Here is a 22462-nt window from a genome sequence, read left to right as displayed (position 1 = left end):
GAAGGCAGTTGCGCGGCCGCCACAAAACTTTTCTCTGAATATCGGCTTTTGTTTTTGCTCGTCTTGTCTCTCACTAGATCACTGATAAAAACGATAGCGAAAGTTTGCGGCCGAATTATTGCGTATTGCGTACGTGTGGGTGTACATACATATAGAATGTTGCATTTGGCGCGCGCTCACGAGACGAACAAACACACAATTTCATTTACCGATTTTATGACCGCTTTGAATGATGGACCGATGAGAACTGTAAGCTATGAAAAGAATGCAGATGCGCGGCCGGCTCAAAGCTTCTTCGAAAAACGAGAGCGAAAGTTTTTGGCCGAGCTAGATCGTGGTGTAGCCGTGAGAACAGAGCAGCAGCGTTCGTGCTTGAAGTGGGTGGTGAGTGGGAGGGCTGCAGATTAGCCGCAGCGTGGCCGAGTCAAGAGCGTGGTGTATATGTACTTATGTACATATGTACATACATACACATGTGGACGTCACTGAAATCGTGAGCTAAGCGCTGCAGCGTTTGTTCTCGAAGTCGATTGGGAGAGGGGGGCTGCAGATGAGCGAGCAGTCAATGCTATTCTTCCTCTTCTAACTAAAACGAGAGCGTAAGCTTCTGGCTGAGCAAGTAGTGTTTGTATGCGTTTATGATCGAGCGTAGAAATATGTGTAGGTCAAGGGCTCTCTCTCACTGTCGCTGGAAAATAAACATGCGTCTGCACAGGTAAATTGTAATAATTAAGTGAAACAACTGCGCAATTGGAAATTACATATTCTTTATTAGTTATTACTGTTATGTTTTCTTACTGTCTTTATGCATACATGAACATCTTACCAAGGGATTTCTTGGTTAGTCTTTATGCATGAGAATAAATTATTCATGGGTAACCATCATCATTTAATATTTAAATTATTGTTGCAATAGTCAGAGTTCTACATCAAAATCAGTTTTAATATGTCTACCTTTTAAGAAATTGACAATATTGCTTGAATAAATAGCTGAGGCTGTGATTACAATTACACTTACACTAGCAATAAATAATATAAATAAATTATTAAAACTAAAAAATTGTTTATTCGTTATTCTAAGTATCATTAAGGCAAACGCACACAGGGCTCATGTGCAAGATCCCTTACTTTTGATGGTTATACCTGAAAGGAAAGAGAGTTGTTTGACAAATAGCATAATTTCGACCATAATTTACTTACTTATATTAAGGCAGGACGAATAACACTCTAATTGTGTTTCTCCGGTGTACATATAGCCGTCGGAACCACAGACAATCTCATCATTTTCATCATAAACATTTGCGCATATATTCTCGCAGTAGCTTTCGGTAGCCTTTGTATCATCCTGAGAGTTCGCAGCGCCTGCAGCTTGTATTTGTGTATTTTCGATTTGTTGCTAAAATTAAAAATCACAAATCATAGTTGACAATTGATAAGAAAACAAGCAAAATCCTGTCTTAGAGGCTCTTCCTACCTGTTTCGAATGTTCCGTATCGGCGCTGTCTTCAATGTCGTCGCTGTATTCTTTGATCGGCTTGGCGATCTCGGCAATGGGAGCTGGCGCTTGAACTGGATTTGTTTGATGGGGTGTTGAGTAGATTGTCTCGTACTTATATTTGTTCCCTTGCGGAGATTGGGTATAGCTTATGTGTCCCCTAATGGCATCTTGCTCGGTGAATTCAAACCGCACCGGCTCTTGTGTAAAGCCTTTGTGACTCTTCTGAAGATTTTGGTTCCTTGCCGTTGATGGGGGTGCTGGTGTCGTTGTTTGGGCTGCCATCGGAGTTAGGACCACATGCTTGACGGCCTTGTTGCCATCAGACTTCACCACAAACACGTCCTGACCGGCCTGATAGCTGCCGCGCACCACCGCCACATTTGGAGGTGCTGGATCTTGATTATAAAACAAATCGGCCACTTGGATGGGTTCATTATAGCTGGACGACAGACTATTGTCAGTGTCATGATGTTGAGCTCCGCCATTAATGGGATAATGATGTTGCTGCTGAGGTTGCTGATGAGACTGATGCTGCTGGGACTGATGCTGCTGCTGATACTGCTGCAACTGGGATTGTGGATATTGCTGGGAATGCTGAATGGGGCTGGGAACACCATCATGCTCAGCGTCCAGTTTCTTATAGTCAGGATCTCGTTTGGGCAGGAAGTACTCATTGGTGCCCATGAAGTGTAGGTATTCCTGCGCCTCCTTTGATTCTACTTGTGGTGCCGCTGGCTGCCGGAAGTTCCCCTGTTGCTGTGGAATGCCTTGTTTTGGAAGATTGTCCAAATCTTCGTGCACCGAGTAGGTGCTGTATTCCTGCGGGAATTGAGCTTTCTTCATGACAGCTTGTTTCGACTGCACTGGACCGTAGTTTTCCGGCTGGACATAGGGTTTCGGGTAGTGCATGTATTGGTTGGGCTGCACAGGAATCTCATGCTGCTGGAACGGCGTGTACGATGGGTTGGGATTCTTTTGTAGTAGATTGACATTTCCATTGAACCGAGGCGCGGTCTTGAAGTTCTGCAAGTACTGCTCGGAGGGATATTGGAGTATGCCTTCCGGACGCACGAATTGGTTCTTTCCAACATCCAGCACTGCATCCTTAGAGTGTGCAAATCTCATGGGCTTACTATTATCATAATGATATCCCCTGTGCTGTGGATTATTCTCGATGAATGGATAATTATGCTCGATGCCCATTAAATGCAGTCCTGCTGGCGGTTGTGGAGACCTCAGAGCAAATTTGGGTGGAAATTGATTTGGTGCAGGACCATCGGAGCGTGCATTCAGACGATGCAGGGGAAACACATTGGGTCCTGGCGGTCTACTGCGCATGTGGCTAAAGTGTGGCTTGGGTTCGCCCAAGAAGTCGAATAATCGCGCATTGCGGCTCGTATATTCTTGGCCAACATTCTTGTTACACTGCACTCGCGAGAACACGCAGGCAAACACAATGAATATCTTTAGAAGATTGTTTAATAGATTCAATACGCCTTGCGACATTTTGTGGCTGTAATAACTCAATGCGGAATCGGAGCTGAGTTCGTGGCTCGCGCGACTTGTTTCCACGACGGTCTATTGATATTTGACATTTCTCAGTTGAGCAGCTGCTTCGAGATCTTTTCCGAAAGTATAAAAGTGGAATTTCTATCAAATTTTACTCACACACACACACACACACACACAGAGGCAACTTTCGGACAAGCATCCAAAAACTAGTTAATCTCACTTTCTTTGTTATCTTAGCCTCTAAGCCGCCGTCTAAACTGATGCAGCTTTTGATGGAGTCTTTCGGGTCTGTGGTGTCTCAATATTGAGTTAACAGTTTGTTATTTAAAGAACCGCTAGTCGATCACAATATCAAAAAACAGTCAATAAATCCAATCTTGCGCACACATCACATCACATCTCAACTCACTTTCTTCTTTAGCTCTTTTGATGGCTGACTTTGGTTCGCTTGGACTCTCGGAGGCAACTAAATTTTACAAGTGGAACATTTCTGAACCAGTCCATGTACGGGGCTGGCTGTAAACCTGTTTTGGGAAACGTTGCCACTGGGGCACTGTGGCTTGCACACTGAGACAAAGCCGAGGCATCCATTTGAAAGTGTGGCACAGTGGAGTTGTTGCAAAATCAATTAAGAAAGGCGAACAGTAGAGCCGAAGCTTGAAGTACACTCTCTGAGCTAATCGAGGGTTCTTCTCAGGAATATACAGACATGTTCCATCTATCTACCATTTCTTAATGTCTACTCCAGGAGCTCTCACATATTTAAACTCTAAAATTAATTATAATTATTGTACTGTACATTTATTAAACGTTATGCTTATGTGGCTTGAGATCGTGCATCAACAAAGTACACATGAATATGCAGTAAATATTATTCATTGTTTGGTAATTGTTTGTTGTCTTGTTGGAGAAAGTTAAATCAAAGGTCATTCATTTGTATTCATAACTGGAAGCGTGCGCGTACAGGTTTCAGCTAATCAGTGAATATTTGTACTCACATTTGAGTGTTTCCAAGTTTATCATTTCCCTTGGTATAATTTTCGATAATTTATGCATTCTTTGAAAATGAAATTTTTCACCATAATTATCGATTATAATGTTACAACTTTCGCTTCGGTTTGCTTTGGCAATTTGGCATTCGTTTCTTTTACGAGAACAAGATATAAGATATCATAAAATAAAATAAAAACATGTCTGGTTTCAATCATTGTTATGCAAAGCATATTGGTAACAGTAAATCGTTAATTTGTTCATTGATAAAAGGTCTGTTAGTTTTGCTCTTTGAAATATGATAATTATCTGCAGCTTAAAACCTACATCAACGAAAGGTTTAAGTTGTTTAAAAAGCACCAGCCGTTGGTCATTCTCAACGCTACCCGAGAGAGTTTAGGAACTGTCAGGACTTTGTAAGCAGACTTGCTGCAAGAATTCGTTATTAAGGATTATTAATTAATACATTTATTCTTAAAAATTCCTTATTACTTTGTATATACATTTTTCCTCTTTAAGAGTTCCTAATCCTATATTTTCAGGTATGAAAATTGATCCAAGAGTGCATGTGCAGTAATCAGAGTATTGTCGACATAACAAATTATTTAGACTTAAATTAAATAAATATTGTATTCTATAACATATCGTTTACGTGCTAATATAATGCCTTATTGATACGAACGTATTACATAGGAGTTTCTTGATATGAATTTAAGTATTTTGGAGCATAGTCCATGCATATATCATGTGGAGGTCCCTTAGATTTCCCACTTTTAACCCTAAATTAAATGTGAGATGACGCCCTTAAATGCAAGTTTCCTTTGATTCTTCGCCGTCCTTTCGGGCACCTGCACTATTTTCTAGCACGATCACAATATCTGTTCTGCTTATGACGGTTGAGTCGGCATTCTAAAAATATTAAATTTAAAATAAATGCATCAGTATTTAGAAGGAATAACTATGCATTTCCATGGCAATTATATGTCTGATAGAGTGGTTCGATTTAAACGTTTGGGGGGCTACCTTCTAAATAACCATAAATTTTAAAGTGCTCCGCAAAAAAAAAAAGAAGATAACGGAGAGCAAACAGATAAAAAAGAAAGACTACAAGTGTGTTCAAAGAAAAAGATAACGTACGCGTTTAGGCTCGTTATCAAATCTTGAGATCTCTTGTTTGTATATTTACCTTTGGCAGAGGAAGGCTATATGTTTTCTTGATTAGCACTCTATTCGAAGGCATAGAAGAGGTTTCATTAGCATTATCGTAATGGCTAGATCGAACGTGAACCTAAGAACATTTAGCTCATTACTATTGCAAGTTATAGCTATAGGATAGAGGATATAGTCTCCTATAAATACTCACAGATTGAACGCGATCGTAGCCTCTGTTGTTAGCCAGACTCGCGCCAGTTGAGGGCTCTCGAAAACTCGAGCAATCCCGTGCAAATCCGCTGTTGTAGTAGGCACCCACTGGTTTGCCACAAAGTAACTCCTTAAATGCAACCCGATAGCGTCGCGACATGACACTGTAAACGATTGGATTAATGGTGCTAAGAGCAAGTAAATGTAAAGTTGAATAAGTAACTTATTTTTGGATACTTTAGTTATTGTTTCTTATTTACCATGACACGTAGTAGGCGAATCCAGCAATAGAGAACAGCCACTCGTTTATGTCTTGAAAGTTTTCAATATTCTTTGCGTACAAGTACCAAAGTCTTTGTATGTGAAAGGGAAACCAGCACACAAAGAATGTGATGACAACAGCGGCTGTGTTTGAATAGAAATTGTAAAAAGTTTAGTTCAATTTTGACATTAACAATACGAAGATCTTACCCAACATTCTTATGACTGTCTTCTTTTTCTTTTGTGAGTTTCTCGCTTCTTGATTAATGGTGCCATGTCGAACGCCTAGAAACAAAACTTTGTTAGATCACATTTGGGGCTACATGCTACCGTTTAATGCTCACCCAATTTGAGTGTTGTTCTTGAACGAATTTTGGCTCCCATGCGTCCGTAGAGCAAAATGATAATAATCATGGGAATCACAAAGAAAACACAAAACGATATCTCAAATATGGGAATGATATTTGGAACCTCTGGTGACATTGAACAGAATGCAGAGTCCGCTATGGGCGCATTATCTGACAATAGAGTAAAAGATATTTAAATTTACCTTCAGAGGGTACCAAATATGAACCTACCTAGTGGATAAATGAGATATTGAATGTCGGTGAGTAATCCAAATGGTATGGCGCTTATAAAACTTATAATCCAGAGTGCAGTTATGATCCGCACGGCACGCTTGAACCCAACCATGGCATACAGGTAGAGAGGATAGCAGATGGCCAAAAATCGCTCCATGGAAAAGGCAACGATCGTAAACACCGACACATAAGTGCAGCTGAAATATGTTATGACTGTACTTAGTACAAGCAAGAACCTTTCTTTGAGTTATACTAACGCCTCAGAGATGAATGCTCGTAGTTTGCAAAAGGTCAAGCCAAAGAGAAAAGGATACTGATGCCAGTAGAGAAATACTTCAGCGGGAAGTCCTATAGGAGTATAAAAAAATAAATTATATGTAAGGAACGATACTGTAAGAGTCAACCCACCAAAGAGCAAGTAGAGCAGATCCGAAACGGCCAGACTGAAGAGGTAATAGTTGGTCGCCGTGTGCATTGTGGAATGTCGTATTATCACAATGCACACAAGAAGATTTCCTATCACGCCAGTTATAAAAACCGCTCCAAATATAATGGTAATCTGAAATTGAATCAATTTTCATTTCAAATGTATAATTTTGTAGTCAGAAACTTACAAAAATCGCCTTATAGAGTGGCAACGTTTGTGGGCCCAGCACAAATTCCACGTACTCCGAAGGTGAGCAATTGGCGCTGAAGCAGCCATACTCCTCTGCCTCTAGGGCATGTTCTGGAGCCATGTTGAAGCTGGTCGCCAATATCTGATTGATATTGTCAATGCTCTTATTGAACACCATACTGACATTGCTGAGCTCCAGTGATGGAGACGGCAATTCCGTTGCCGCATCCATTTTGCTTTGCGCTTCTGGGTTTTCGCTCCGTGCTAACCGTATCCCAAAGCGGAGGCTGTTGAAATGATTTTAATTGGGTAATAGCACTTATGGCGAATATATTAAGGGGAAAGAGAGAGATCCGATCCGGCTATTCGTTATCGTAATGAAACTGCCACTGTATCTTTTAGGTGCCTTCAGATTACTGTGCGCCGTCAAGCGATATAGAGATAGAGAGATAAAAAGGCATGGTTTGGGCTAATCTGTAGATACATATATATACATATATATATATATTTGTGCGCGTATCTATATAGATATTATAAATGTAGATGTGTTTATTCTAAATTCATGCCGCAGAATGAGTAATATTTTATATTTACGTCAAAAACAATCAAATTTAAGCAAATAATTCAAAAGACAATGGGCATTTACGTACAATTAATAGTTCGAAATGGTGGAAATTATTCAAAGAACTTATAATTAAACAATTTATAATGCTTTGTGTAATGTGACATTTAGATTCTATAATTAATTATTTAATGTTCGATTGCCTACAAATCGTAGCTTTAACTTGCTTTAAGATACTTCCTATATGCCAGGACAAATGTACCTGTCAAGATGAATATGCATACGTGGAATACCCACACACACACAGCACCAGTAGCATTAAGTAAAGTAATTATGAACACATGGCTAATGCATCCTCCTAATGAAACCATAAATAATTTCACGCTTCCGTTACGTCTGTGGTTTAGCTGAAACCTCCTTAAAGTATGTACTCGATACGTTATTCTTTGACACAAAGACGTATGTGTTCCTACCGTTACTTGTGGTGAGTAAAATTATAAATAGTTCTTAAGTTTCGTTGGTTATTTCCGAAGAATAATATGTGCAAACACATATCGCACGTGGACATATATCTGACTTAACCGAGCCTGGGAACCATGGCATATAAGTAGCCTCTTGAGCAACAAACTTCTATTAGAGAGCTATATTTGATAGCTCCATATTGGGCACATCTTTAAGATGTATGAAAGATATTTCAACAAATCACAATAGCACAAAATATAAGTCTGTAATAATTACATTTCTTGCCCAATCCTTATTTATATTCATAATTTGATGCCCTCACATGTTTTAGCCTTGTAATTTCATTACATATTTCAAGAAACACATTTTGGCAACCACACTCTTGAGGCTTGGCACTGTCACAATTTCTTAAATAGTTTATAAAATACATACAATTATTATTGCTCATCTGATGTAGAGCCAACAAGAGATGCAGCATAACTGCTGGCATATCCCAAAAGGACCTGATTCGAATTTTAGAGGGAAATTAGTGCGCAGGCGTTGGAGTCCGACTCTTGCTGTTACGAGCTACCGGATTTTAATTGTTGCATTTGAGAACTAATTTCAGAAATAATTGCAGCTCGGAAACAATAAATATAAACTTTTGCGGAATAGGCCAAGACTAGGAGCTACTTCGTAATGCTCTAAATTTGAAAATGTACATTTACAGATATTATGTAGATATAAATATCAAATTTATAATAATTACCATGGCAAAGAATTGGCTCTAAGGCTATGCCAACAAGCATGCTCACATCACATTGTTCCAATGATTGAAGGAGCCTGAAAAGTTTTTAATGAACGAAACATTGTAATGCCAATTAGAGCTTCAGCCTTGCAGCTGCAACTTTCTACTGCTAATGCTTCACAACTTAATGTACATAAATCCTTATCTGTTGTCGGCAGCCAAAAATCTACAAAAATGTCTAGCATGTGTAGCACCTTTTCAAATAAAGTCATTTTTTGTAGAGGGTTTTAACATGCACAGAGTTTTACTCATTATACTCTGTACTCATACAACACACACATAAAATCAAATAGACTACACAAAATAAATAAAGCAACAAAATTAACAAAAACCAAGAATGACTTCAATAGTAGCGAATCTTATACCACCGGCGGGAATTGGAGCAGCCGTACCCATATGGTTGAAAATTGATTGGAGTCCCGAAATAGAGCATGGCATCTACAAGGACTGGGGCTCGTACTACTCGGGCCGGCGAAGGGAGAACATGGCCATGTACTACTACAACAAGGCACTCTCCATGCTGCCCGAGGATTATGTGACCCTGTACCATCGGAGCCAAACTAAGCGAAAAAATGCCCAAACCGAAGGCGCTCTTATGGATTGTAACGAGGCAAAAAGTATGTCCACACTCTGAGAATGTTCTTTACTCTATCTCTACTTTGTGGATTTACAGGAATCTTAAACGCACTTAAGATCAAGAATGCACCAATTAATTTGGAAATATGTGATGCTCTCTATGAACTGAATCAGCTGGAGATTGCCAAGGCGGAACTACACGATAATACGCGGCTGTTCAAGGGAAACAAAACAAAGTCATTTGAGAAACGTCTCGTTGTGGTTGACGAGAACATTAAAAACTGTTGTGGCGAAGAGCTAAGACAGTTCATAGCTGCGAATGAGAAGTTGTTAATCCATGTTAAACAACAGGACCTCAAGGCACGCAGTCAAGATAAAAACAAGCCACTGTGGAAATTGTTAAAGGAACAAAATAAATGTGATGTTTTAAGTATCCCAGAAATCGAAGTATGTATAAAGCTTAACATTTTTTTTGGTTGGTTCCTTTAACAACACTTTTTCTACACTTTTGCAAGGACGAGTTACTGTCGCCACTTGAAATCGCAAGGCGACATCGAGCATTTGATGTATTTAATCAAATTTACATGGACAAGTCATGGATCGATGTGATTTTCTTGAAAAAATTGCTAAAGTAATTTCGCATAATAACTTATCAGCGATATTTAGTAATTAATGTTATATACTTTACATACAGGAACCAAACTCTGCTGCTTGAACAGTGCAAAAACTCGAAATATTTTCTGGGGGCTCTAAATAAAAAGAAATATGATGAATTAAAGAAGTTCTTGGTATGTACGATGTGCTACGATGTTCATACTCTATCTATAAATTGGACATAAATACATTACAGAAAATGCTTCATGCGCGTGCGCCCATGTACTACCTTCGATACAACAAATTCACCAACAAGAAACTGATGGACAAGTTTCGGGAGGACTATCTTTACCGTAAGCAGTACCAAACCAGTCGCAATATGCTTTCGGTGTTGAGAAGCATTCGAAAACTTCGTGACGCCGGCAACATAGCTGTGAGTTTTTATTTGTGATTATTTGAACATAGAAGACTTTAAAGAACTTTTATTGTTAGAAACTTTCGCAGTACGTCGAGGAAGTCATGGGAAATTACGTGGTGCTAAAAACTTATCGAATTATGCCATGGAAATTTGAGTTTATGAATGAAGTGTACAACACATTGGCGCTGGCTTTTGCCGAGCAGTGCAGAGTTCCTCACGACAAGAATCGATACGATGACAAGAATGCTCTTCTGAAGCTACTTCGTCTTCCCACCGACAAACCGTGGGATGTTCAAAATTTCGTATTTGGAGACCGTTCCACTTATCAGGACGCGGAAATATTAGATCCGTCTCTCTCAAAGTCCAGGTGAGAGCTTCTAAAAGTTTCTAAAGAGTTTCTATAAATTATATTCTCAGACAAATGATAACTCGATTGGACAAACGAATGCTGTTTGCCAAATACTCGATCGAGAAGTGCTATTTGTTGCATCAAATTGGTTACACTCATCTCAAATCAAATCGCTTTGATGAATGCTGCTTTGCAGCTCGAAAGGGCTTAACTGGTGAGCCTAAACTATTATTTATACTATACTATAATTATGTTACAATTAATTTCTTTTCAGAAACTAAAAACTGCAATAGCTTGATATATCGTTTCCTGTGCACTCTTCTCATAATTAAGTCCAATGCCGCACTCCACAAGGTTGAGCGCACCAAGGAAGCTCTGATGAGGGTCAAGAAAATGATGCCTGAACTTCGTTCTTCTCGTATCTCTCATTTTGTGGATGTTTGCATAGCGTTAAACCAAGAAGAATTTAATATAAAGAAACAAAACGGCAGTATTGCAAGTCGACATCAAAGTGAAACATCCTTGATGACAGCCAAGGAGTCTGAGACAAGTATTGACAAGAAAAGTGAAAAGTGAAGAGTGAAGAGTGTAGTATGTATTACTACTATTATTACTACTAGTATTACTACATGTGTGTAGTAATATTACGCTTGCAATCAGTTAAAAACGTTGTACAATTATTTCTTTAAATATATTCTGTTGTTGAGTCTCGAAGGAACTTGTTTTTATTCAGTGTAACAGAATGATCATTAGCAATGACTAAAATGGCAGAAACCTTCGCAGAATATTTTACATTTATTTCTCGGAATACTTGGGTCATGGGTCCTTTGAAATTAAAGTTGTATTTCAGATTTTTGGGCCAAAATTGATTCCCGTCATTATGTTCTAATCACTCATACACAACGCACAACAAAATAAATATAAAAAAAATAAAAATAAATAACAAAAATGACTTCAATAGTTCCGAATTTTATACCACCGGCAGGAATTGAAGCCGCCATACCTATATGGTTGAAAATTGATTGGAGTCCCGAAATAGAGCATGGCATCTACAAGGACTGGGGCTCGTACTACTCGGGCCGGCGAAGGGAGAACATGGCCATGTACTACTACAACAAGGCACTCTCCATGCTGCCCGAGGATCATGTGACCCTGTACCATCGGAGCCAGACTAAGCGAAAAAATGCTCAGACCGAAGGCGCTCTTAAGGATTGCACACAGGCAAAAAGTATGTCTACATTCTGAGAATGTGAATCTGCACTCTAAAATCTAATTGATTTACAGGCATTTTAGAAGGACTTAAGATTCAAAATGCGCCAATTAATTTGGAAATTTGCAATGCTCTCTACGAACTAAATCACCTTGAGATTGCCAAGGCGGAATTACACCAAAACACTCGGCTGTTCAAGGGAAACAAGATTAAATCATTTGAGAAACGTCTCGTTGTGGTATAATTAATATTTAAAGTATGTATATTTGCACTATCTCTGATCCCTAATTCTTTTTAGGTTGACGAAAACATTAAAAACTGTTGTGGAGAAGAGCTGGCACAGTTTGTTAAAGCAAATGAAAAGCTGTTAATCCATGTTAACGAAAGGGACCTCAAGGCACGCAGTTATGATCAAAACAAACCTCTGTGGAAACAATTAAAAGAACAAGGGAAATGCGATGTTCTAAGTATTCCAGACATCGAGGTACGTAAAAATAATATGTGCACAGTTTAAATTCTTCTAAAAAGGAGTTATTATTTGCACAAGGACGAACTACTATCCCCACTGGAAATCGCAAGACGAAGTCGGGCATTTGATGTGTTCAATCAAGTTTACATGGACAAGTCATGGATCGATGTGATTTTCTTGAAAAAATTGCTCAGGAACCCAACATTGCTGCTTGAGCAGTGCAAATACACAAAACATTTTTTGGGAGCTCTAAACAAAAAGAAATATGATGAATTAAAGAAGTTCTTGGTATGTCAGCTGTTTGCTTTAAGAAAAATATTTATACATTTTCCATAAAAATATTCCAGAAAATGCTTCATGCGCGTGCGCCCATGTACTTCATCCGCTACAACAAATTCACGAACAAGAAACTGATGGACAAGTTTCGGGAGGACTATCTTTTCCGTACGGAGTACCAAACAAGTCGAAATATGCGCGTGGTAATAAGGAACATTCGAAATCTTCGTGCGGCTGGCAACGTTGCGGTGAGTCTAATGTTTTCCTAGTTTTAAGGTCTATAAAGGATCCTATCCTTTTTTGTAAGCAGAAACTATCGAGGTACGTGGAGGAAGTCATGGGAGATTACGTGGTTTTAAAAACTAATCGAATTATGCAATGGAAATTTGAGTTTATGAATGAAGTGTACAACACATTGGCGCTGGCATTTGCCGAGCAGTGCAGAGTCCCTCACGACAGGAATCGACACGATGACAAGAATGCTCTTCTTAAGTTACTTCGCCTTCCTACGGACAAATCATGGGAGGTTCAAAATTTTGTATTTGGAGACCGCTCCACTCATCACGGTTTGGAACTGTCAGATCCAACTCACTCAAAGTCCAGGTAAGTGTTTCTTAACAAACAATAAATGCACGAAAATGGTGCCACAAATGCGTAATTTACAGACAGCTGATAAGTCGATTGGAAAAACGAATAAAGTTTGCCAAATACTCGATCGAGAAGTGCTATTTGCTGCATCAAATTGGCAATACTCATCTCAAGTCAAATCGCTTTGATGAATGCTGCTTTGCAGCTAGAAAGGGCATCATAGGTGAGGTTTCGCTCGCTACTTATATTGTAATTATGTTAATTTTATCATTATTTTTCAGAAACTAGGAACTGCAACAGCTTGATTTGGCGTTTTCTGTGCATTCTTCTCATTATTAAGTCAAATGCAGCACTCCAAAAGGTTGAACGCACCAAGGAATCACTGATGAGGGCTCAGAAAATGTTGAGGGAACTTGCTTCTCCTCAGCTCTCTCATTTTGTGGATGTTTGCATAACCTGCAACGAACATGTATTCAATTTAAAGAAGCAAAGTGGCAGCATTGCAAGCCGTCGTCAAAGTGCTGCTTCCATCCGCTCGTCCAACCACACGTCGCTCTCACGCAGCAGCTACGTACGCAAGTGAACCAAATATGTTTTCTGCCATCCAACATATTAAAATTCGAAGTGCAAAATAAACATTCCAAAAATACTCCAGCAGATCCATTGCTCCAGTTGCAGATATGGGTGTCCTAGGACAAGCACTTGATCTTTAAAATAAAAGTATATTAGGGTCAATGTATCTTGAACTTGTAATGGTGATTTAGTTTATTGCTCGATAAATGTAGTTAACTTAGGACGATGTTTTCTCCACGAGTTTCGCCATCATTTTCTCCTCCTTTGCCTTGCGCTTGGCCTCCTTTTGCTTCTTCTTGTCTTCCTTCTCCTTCTGCTCGAGCATTTCCTTGAAGCGCTCATCGCGCGTATCCACCTTGAAGCCGAAATGCCTGCGCACCTCCTCCACCAATCGCTCCTTTCGCGCTATCGCAGCAGCAGCCTCTGCCTCGCGCTTGGCCACCTTTGCATTTAGGTCGGATTTCCACTGCTGCAGCTTATCCAGTTTCTTGGCTATTTCTTCATCGCGGGCATTGGTTCTTTCGATTTTCTCAGCCTTCTCCAGGCGGTTCTTTTCCACAGCTTTGAGGAAAGTCTCCAGTTGCATAACTTCTTTCTCTGCGCCCGAATCAAAGCAGATCTTTGGGTTTACGTTGCTCTTGGCACCGTACTGGCCATAGACTTTTCTCTGATACTTCTCGGTCAAGTGGATCCACGACTGTGCGTCGCGATATGGTAAAGTACCCATTAAAACATTTTTATGCTGCTCCAGCAGGCCAGATTTGTTGAGTTTCTGTGCACGCACAGCGCCATCCTCCACAGCATCATCGTTTATGATTGACGCCGGCAGCTCTGCAGGCGTGGCCGTTGTAGATTGTAGACGTAAAGGAAACGCAGAGAGTTTCCTTACAACCTCTATTTTACGTATATTCATTTTGCGGTTTTTGTAAAACTATTTGTACAATTTAGCCACATTAGGGATGAAAGAACGTGCTGAAGGAACGACTATCGCACAAAAACTGATGTTGCATATCGATATTAGACAACGAATAATAAGGGTACTCTGTTAACTGTTTTTTATTTTAACGAAATACAAAATAATAATATAATAAGTACAAATTATTATTAGTTTATGGTTTGGCCATTCAGATCTAACAACAAAAATAGTTTACAAACTGTTAACAAGACAATGTGTTTCCTACAGTGAACGCTCAAATTCAAATTGAAAATATTGGAATAGTTAGACAATTCGGGATTTTAACACTAGAAATACGCTATATTCGCACGCCCAAGGCGAAAATAGTAATTTACACATAATTTATTATATAACTGTCCTATAAAAATTTTTTAACTACTCACAATTCTAGGTAATATTTTTTATTTTTAACAACAGAGCAAAAGCATTGTACTGAACACGGGCCCTTTTTTAATAAGACGTCGTGTACATCTCTAGTGTTCTACACAACAAACAAGAAGCGCGCGTAAAACAAGTACTTTAGGCAGTAGTTTTCAAAATCTTAAGTTACTCTACGCTTTTACTACTATATATACGATTATACTGCACTTTAAAATGCCGAAAGAAAGGCCATTGAGCCAGGATAAGTTAATGGGCAGGATAAAGTCTGTTTATGTGAAAAATTTCGTGTAAGTAGGAGCAGTGGCAAGCAACAATGTACTGCCATATGCACGCACTGCCTATTCCATACCACAGTCCGCCGATCGGTTAACGCTAAATGTTATTTTACTTATCAGGTCCTACAAGGAGGTGACTTATTATCCCAAACTATACCTTAATGTATTGACTGGGCCCAATGGCACCGGAAAGTCTACTGTGGTCTCCGCGATAATGATAGGCCTGGGCGCCGAACCACAATTGCTCGACCGCTCCGCCAGCTTGGCAGACTACATACGAAGCGGCGAGACTGAGGCCACAATTGTTGTGACGATCTACGGTCGCTTACAACACACTACGGAGACTTTTCGGCGTGTCATTACTTCTGATGGAGCATCAACTTTCTATGTCAAGGATGTTAAGCAGCCGAAGAAGAACTTCCTGAACACAGTGGCGTCGTACAACTTGCAAGTCGGCAATTTGTGCCAGTTCATGCCACAGGACCGGGTTCAGGTAACACCTAGACTTTGATTTATAATTAGAACATGTCTAATTTCGATTCTGTGCTCAGGACTTTTCGAAAATGAATCCACAAGAGCTGCTGACGAACACAATAGCTTCCATCTGCGACAATGACCTGACAAATCATTTCGCTCAGCTGAAAGAGATGCGCTCCAAGCAGACCAACGCCAATTCGGATCGCGAGAAGCAAAAGATGAGCTTGCAGAAGAAACAACATCGCTTGGAACAGTAAGCATAAATGAATGATTAAACAACTTAGAATTCTAATGCTTGGCTATGCAAACTTCTAGGCTAAAGATGTCTGTGGTGCAATTTCGTGAACGCGAGGAAATTAATCGCCAACTGAACATATTGAAAGCAAAGAAAATATGGCTGGATGTGGAAAAGACAGCAGAGAAGGCTGCTGAATATAAAGCACAATTGGAGGCAGAGAAAGCGAATTATAAGAATGTGGAAAAATCATTTAATAAGCACAAGCGAGAGGCGGAACAAAGCGAAAAAACAAAATTCGACCTAAGGAAAGCCGTAACAAACGCGGTAAGTGTTAACACACTCCCAGACACAACTCCAACGATTACAGTCGTAATTCCTTTCAGATACGGTCTTCAGGTCAGGCTGAGGTGGCCAAAAATGTTATTTTAGGTCAATTGGATAATTTGAAGCAAGAAATGTTACACAATAAATCATCATATGAGGTTGGTTACATTTTCTATCATTTTCAATTTGCTGACTTAAATAATTTTATATTTTTAAGAGAGAAAAACAAAGAATAGCACAGTCTGCAGCAGAGGCCGTAAAGGTGAAACAAGTATTAGATGCTAAAAGTCACGAATTGGCGGAATTAAACAAGAACAAATCCAGTATTATGTCCGAAATGGAATCGCATAAAGAAGCCTTCAATAACATTAACAAAAGAGCAATGGATCAGCTCCACAAGCGACGAAAGCTAGAGCACGCTCTGAATGATGAAAAGATTCCCGAAGTTACAGCACTGAAAAATAAAATGGACCGGCTGCAAAATGTGAAAACACAAAAGATGCAGGAACTGAGCCGAACACAACCAAATTTGGTTACTGCCATTAATTGGGTAGAGCAAAATAAGCACAAATATAGATTAAATATTTATCTGCCCATGATATTTGAGGTAATTATATATTTGTTTGTATATTTTTGCATTTTTGATGCACAATCCTCAATTATAGTTATCAATGGAGAGTGACGAAGCAACGAAGTACCTGGAGAATGTGGTAAGGCAGCGCGATCTTTTTGCGTTTGCGTGTGAGGACAAAGCTGATATGTCTGAACTGATCAACGAGCTATGTGTGAAGCAGAAGTTGGGTGTGAATATTATATACTGCGCACCAGCCGAGACATGTGCATATAGCCCCACGTTGGCTAGAAGTACACTGCGGTAAGTCAGCCTCCTATGAAATTGTACATCGAATTAAATATTCTTTCATTGATAAACAGACCCTTGGGATTTCACGCGTATCTAGTTGATCTTGTCTCGGGACCGGCACCCATAATCAACAAACTCTGCTCGTCGTACTCAATTCATAACATTCCCATCGGCACAGACGCCGTAAGCAATCATACTTCATCCATTCCAAAGCAAATTCGAGTATATTTTGGAGGCAAGTATGAATACACCGCCACTTTAACCAGCTAAAATATTGTACCTTCTAGGCAACAAGAAGTTCACGGTGACTACATCTCGATACCGATCCGACACCATACTCACTGAGAGCACAATTCGAGGCAAAAATCAACTGATTGCTGTTGATACCCAACAACTGGAGGCGCTTCAAAGACAGTATACGGAAGTTGTGGCACAACGCGACAGACTGCGTAATGCAATCACATTGCTCGATGCAGAGTTTGAGCGTTTGCAGGCCAATCGCAAAGAAATGGCTGAAAAGAAGCAAACAGTCGAACAAAAGTTATCATATTTTAATCAACTTGAAGGCGAAATAGCGAAACTTGTGAAAAGATGTCAAAGGCTTGAAGAAGCTTCTAATTGTGAGTATATATGTAGATCCAATCAAATTCATAACTTACTTCACGGAAATACTTTTAGCATTAGAGACAATCAAAAAACAAACTTTTGAAAATCTGCTCGTGAATATGAATAAAATGCTAGACACCGAGTTGAAACTAGTGCAAAATTCAGTCAAAATAAGCAAATGTGTGTGTGAAAATAAATTGGCTAAAGAAATGGAAGCCGTTTACATGGAACAACAGGGAAGTCAAACAAATTCGCTTAAGGAAATGGAGGAAATGTTGAATTCATCCAAGGTAAGCGTAAAAAGGAAACTTACCAACAGCCAATACAATTATTTTTATATCTTTAGAGAAAAGTACAACAACTCTCGGAGCAGTTAGAAGTGCAGACGAGAGAGGACCAAAAGAAAATACACGAAATAAGGCTGCGGTGCAACGAAATGCTGCCAACCGATTCGGCATTCCCATTTAAAACGGAATTCAAGAATATGGCGAGCATGGAAATCAATGATGTTCGCGAAGCCATAAACGACCACCAGGCCAGAATGGACTGCATGCAAAACATTAATTCAGATGTACGTTGACTGCGTTAAATTTACATAAATTTTAATATATAATTCGATTATTTTCAGACAATCAAAGATTTCAATGAGCTGCAAAACGATGCACAGGCTTTGGAGGAACTAATTCAAGTATCGGCGTTCAATGAGAAAACAATCGAAACGGAAATGACTGCCTTATACGAAAGATGGAAACTTAAAGTGGATGAACTGATAAAAACGATCAACGAAAAGTTTGGCGAATTCATGGAATCCATCGACTACGTGGGAGAGATAAATCTATCCCATGCAGATACGGTATGGAATTATTTTGGAAAAATTATATTATACATTATAAGAACTATTTTTGTATTTTCAGTTCGACTTCGACTCATATGGCATCCAAATTATGGTCCAGTTTAGAAAAAACTCCACACTACAAGCTTTGGACAAGTTCGTTCAATCTGGTGGCGAGCGAGCAGTATCCATAGCCGTTTACTCGTTGGCCTTGCAGCATGTTACTCACGTGCCATTCAGGTAATTATATTTCAAATAAAATAGAAGAGTATAATATTCAAATGTGTAATATTTGTAGATGCGTCGACGAAATAAATCAAGGAATGGACGCCAAGAATGAACGTCACATTTTCAATCTACTGCTAAAGGAAGCCACCAAGCCTGGTTCGGCCCAGTATCTCTTTGTTACGCCGAAGGTATGTTAAGTTTATTACAAAATTTCTGTGTTCAGAATGTGCGTCGTTACATAATTGTCCATGAAGTTGTCGAATTCGTTTTTTAGCTCCTCTGTGGAAAGATTTTACTTTTCTTTTTCTCTGTTTACCCTCGACAACCAACTAGACCAAAAGTATATACTTTATTGTTTTTTCTTACTCTTTATTTTCAGCTGCTGTACGATCTAGAGTATAATGAGAAACTCTGCGTTGCTGTTGTGTACAACTCGCGAACAGTTGCGGAAAACGTGCAGTTTCCTTCGATCGTTTCAATGGATTGTTGATCAATGTTGACTAATTTGTAATCAGACTAGGAAAATGTGTAATTATAATGTAACCAAAAAAAAACTAATATTTTAAACCTCAAAATGGTATAAGCTGAACCAAGTCCAAGCATAAGTAAGTCACCAATCGTAGATTGGAACTTCCATCGACTGACCATATTGATATTTCTTAATAAACTGATTTTACGCTGTCCTATGATAGTCTGCATGATAAACTGAAGTGCAATGATGCACAACGTTTTATATTGGCTTCACTTGAAGATTGTAGCAAGGCAACAATATCTTATTACATTTCCCTTTATCTCAGCATATGAATACCTGATACGATCATGCTTTAGACACACCTATGGCATAATAATTTAAAAATATATTATGATGTAATGGACGATTTCTCAATGGTAGCTATAAAAGATGATGTAAATTTCATTCAGCTTGTCAGTTAAGCTTCAAACGCGAACGTCAACTACTTACAAGACCATAACTATAAATCATCTGGAATATTTGTGTGCACCCATTATAGTTGGGATTTTTTAGATCAGCAGTTATTGCTATACAGCCGTATTAATAAATCTTCTACTGGCCTACTAAGTCCCAACATAATGAGAGTAAAAACCACTGGCTTACTATATTTATACTGTAATATGCAGTTAATGCAATTGTTTACAAATGAGTGAAGTGAAATTGCTGCCAACTGCTCCCATTGCTTCGAAAATTATTCTGACTTCAGAATTAGACTGTCAGTCAATTAGACTGACATCAGACATAAACACAAGGCAAAAGTGCAACGGAGAATGTTCGAGAATCAAAAACCCAAATACATTTCGTGTGATCGACGAGATTTGCTTGTCTGTCTTGCTCGGGGATCCAGCTGTTCCATATCTCGTTGTGCTCATGTGGTAGATTTCTGTTGCAGAATTCTTTGTAAATTCTCTCTCTATTTCATTCCAGAATTCTATTTAATTACAGTTGTTTTGGGGTTCTCTTTGGTTTTGTATAATTATATTAGTAAATTATTTGATACTAATAATATAAAAATAGCATATTTAAGTTGTTAAACCGATTTAAAGTGTTATTTTCTTTCTTATTTTTATTGGTTTTCTGTATAAATGACGCATATGAATTATAACGTGAGTTCATTATTCAGTATATGTATTTTCATCGTTGATTTCATTATTCAAAAAAATACAAAATAAAGTTACATTTTTAAACATCAAAATCAAGGTACATGATCTAAGACTAAGGTATATATCGGTATATTTTTAAATTGAGATGGTATATTTTTGAAGGTCTGGCGGTATATTTGATTGATAACTCCGCGGTCACACTGACTGACTAAATTACAATTCATAAAAAAAACGTAATAATTTTAGAATGAATTTAACTGGTATTGTAGTTTTGCTGAGCATCGTCGCCAGTGGATGGGTAATATACATAATAGTACCATCTGCCATACACAACCAATTAACTGTTTAATTCATAGTGCTTTCTAGAACACGACAGCTGGATTACAGTTGAATTGCACCATGCGCTAGCAACCAACACCAACGAATTTTCTTTCCGCGGAAATGTTACAATTCCCAGTCTAAATTCGGGCTTGTCCAATGTAGCCCAACTTCCCTTGACACCTGGAGAGCTGGACACGTTGAAGGTAAGTGGAGCTGTGCAGACCGGCATTGATACATACATACATATGTATGCACATAACAAGGTTCACAGCTTCACATACACCACTGCATGCATTCAGCTTAAATATCTATAAAATCGAACTTGGTGTCTGTGAATGTTAATTCTGCCTAATTACCAGTGCTAAGCTCTGGTTTTAACATTATTAAATCGTCGCTGCTAAGGTATTTACTATATATTTGCCTATATTTTTCGATTTCCACCCATATTTTAGGCTCTTGCGAAGCAAAATGAGTTCTACCGCCTGAAGGCAACTGTTGTGTATCCCAACGGAGCCAAAACACGCTTCCTGACATCCAACAAGGCCTGCAGCTTGCTGCAAGCTCATCTGAACGACGTACTGTGGATATCACTAGATCCTTCTGGCTTTGTTACGGGTGTTACTGCCTCTCAAGACGCTTCGCCAGGTGCCAGCGGCTGCACAAGTGATGAAATAAATCAGCTGGAGGAAACGCACTTCAACACCGATGTTTTGATCCGTCATGCCGAGCTGGCGCCCGTACCGGATACAGCTGGCTTTATTCAAAAGGTGGAGCGTGAGCGCGAGGCCCGCGACCGTGGGGAAGTTCGTGATAATCGTGGATTCTTTGCCAAATATGTAAGCTGAGTCTTGGACGCATTTGATGGCGACTATAATTTGTTTGCTTTTAGTGGATGTACATCGTGCCTGTGGTGCTATTGGTCTTCATTTCTGGAGCTACAAACCAAGACGGAGCTAAATAATAAATCAAGTAACTTATGTTCCAATTTTTAATTAATAAACATCCTAGACAATTCTGTATTCATTAATTCAAACTAAGTAATAAATTTGCATATTAAGAAAAGGCTCTTTTTGCTACATATTACAGATAAATTGGTACTAATTTGCAATTATGCAAGGAACCTAAGAACGTAATATAAACTTATAGCTAGTAATTAGCGATCGGGAAGAAATCAGAAACAAAAGTTGGTTTTCCTAAAGGGACATGGAAAAAATGAACGTTTTTGAGTTTTGAGTTTGTAAAACTACAGATAATTACATACATATATTCAAAGAAGTTGTAGGGAACTGGTACTGCAAAATTTAGCAGGTGTTTGTTAGGCACAAAAGGAAGCATCTCCCTTGCTTTTACACCATTTATATGTTCCAGAAATAGTTGAGCTATGTAAATCAGAGCCTTGTCCGTCCATTTATACGCAAACTAGAATCTCACTTTGAATTTCGTACTAAATTTATGAGTATTAATGTTGAAAAGTCGAAATCCACTCGTCATTGGAAAACCTGGTTTGTTTCTAACAACAATGAAGTCATTGCAAATAAAGGAATGATAGTCGTACTACTATGGTAATTTGATTAGTCTTTTGTTTAACATATGAAACGATCTTCCTATCTATTACCTGCCATAAAATTAATGAATGACCACAATGATAGTATTTGACTAATAGAC

The 22462-nt window shown here is 38.9% G+C and overlaps 6 protein-coding genes across 7 annotated transcripts; 3 read left to right on the top strand and 3 right to left on the bottom strand.

Annotated features, from left to right (window-relative positions):
• Positions 1-801: 801 nt before the first annotated feature.
• Positions 802-3478, bottom strand: LOC117589020 (RNA polymerase II degradation factor 1). The gene is made up of 3 exons (XM_034280645.1): positions 1475-3478; positions 1201-1396; positions 802-1143 (listed from the first exon to the last, which is right to left on the bottom strand). Exons 1-3 carry the CDS (start codon positions 3002-3004, stop codon positions 1109-1111), a joined length of 1761 nt encoding a protein of 586 aa, XP_034136536.1. The 5' UTR covers positions 3005-3478; the 3' UTR covers positions 802-1108.
• Positions 3479-4554: 1076 nt separating this feature from the next.
• LOC117588903 (neuropeptides capa receptor) lies at positions 4555-7256 on the bottom strand. The gene is made up of 10 exons (XM_034280460.1): positions 6819-7256; positions 6613-6763; positions 6462-6552; positions 6202-6401; positions 5968-6141; positions 5834-5908; positions 5623-5767; positions 5364-5550; positions 5187-5288; positions 4555-4909 (listed from the first exon to the last, which is right to left on the bottom strand). The coding sequence occupies exons 1-10, from the start codon at positions 7050-7052 to the stop codon at positions 4805-4807; spliced, it is 1464 nt and encodes a 487-aa protein (XP_034136351.1). The 5' UTR covers positions 7053-7256; the 3' UTR covers positions 4555-4804.
• Positions 7257-8909: 1653 nt separating this feature from the next.
• On the top strand, positions 8910-13760 carry LOC117588902. 2 transcript variants are annotated; one of them, XM_034280459.1, is made up of 8 exons: positions 8910-9248; positions 9305-9654; positions 9723-9838; positions 9902-9995; positions 12595-12771; positions 12834-13126; positions 13189-13334; positions 13393-13760. In XM_034280459.1, the coding sequence occupies exons 1-8, from the start codon at positions 8969-8971 to the stop codon at positions 13692-13694; spliced, it is 1758 nt and encodes a 585-aa protein (XP_034136350.1). In that variant the 5' UTR covers positions 8910-8968; the 3' UTR covers positions 13695-13760. The 2 variants fall into 2 exon arrangements, with proteins under 2 accessions (XP_034136350.1, XP_034136349.1); XM_034280458.1 differs by lacking the exons at positions 8910-9248; positions 9305-9654; positions 9723-9838; positions 9902-9995 and adding exons at positions 11456-11796; positions 11853-12016; positions 12077-12262; positions 12326-12535.
• An 88-nt stretch (positions 13761-13848) lies between these two features.
• LOC117588904 (growth arrest and DNA damage-inducible proteins-interacting protein 1) lies at positions 13849-14668 on the bottom strand. The gene has a single exon (XM_034280461.1). The coding sequence runs from the start codon at positions 14595-14597 to the stop codon at positions 13902-13904; it is 696 nt and encodes a 231-aa protein (XP_034136352.1). The 5' UTR covers positions 14598-14668; the 3' UTR covers positions 13849-13901.
• A 458-nt stretch (positions 14669-15126) lies between these two features.
• Positions 15127-20053, top strand: LOC117588901 (structural maintenance of chromosomes protein 5). The gene is made up of 15 exons (XM_034280457.1): positions 15127-15307; positions 15416-15788; positions 15847-16025; positions 16088-16334; positions 16394-16492; positions 16552-16941; positions 17000-17208; positions 17268-17431; positions 17484-17816; positions 17875-18092; positions 18149-18373; positions 18431-18655; positions 18717-18874; positions 18933-19050; positions 19242-20053. Exons 1-15 carry the CDS (start codon positions 15234-15236, stop codon positions 19350-19352), a joined length of 3123 nt encoding a protein of 1040 aa, XP_034136348.1. The 5' UTR covers positions 15127-15233; the 3' UTR covers positions 19353-20053.
• A 603-nt stretch (positions 20054-20656) lies between these two features.
• LOC117588920 (ER membrane protein complex subunit 10) lies at positions 20657-21824 on the top strand. The gene is made up of 4 exons (XM_034280492.1): positions 20657-20774; positions 20833-21000; positions 21250-21633; positions 21687-21824. Exons 1-4 carry the CDS (start codon positions 20724-20726, stop codon positions 21756-21758), a joined length of 675 nt encoding a protein of 224 aa, XP_034136383.1. The 5' UTR covers positions 20657-20723; the 3' UTR covers positions 21759-21824.
• The last annotated feature ends 638 nt before the right edge of the window (positions 21825-22462 follow it).

This window comes from Drosophila guanche, unplaced genomic scaffold (assembly GCF_900245975.1).
Source record: "Drosophila guanche unplaced genomic scaffold, DGUA_6, whole genome shotgun sequence".
NCBI classification, from domain to species: Eukaryota; Metazoa; Arthropoda; class Insecta; order Diptera; family Drosophilidae; genus Drosophila; species Drosophila guanche.
This window is presented reverse-complemented; position numbering and strand designations above follow the sequence as displayed.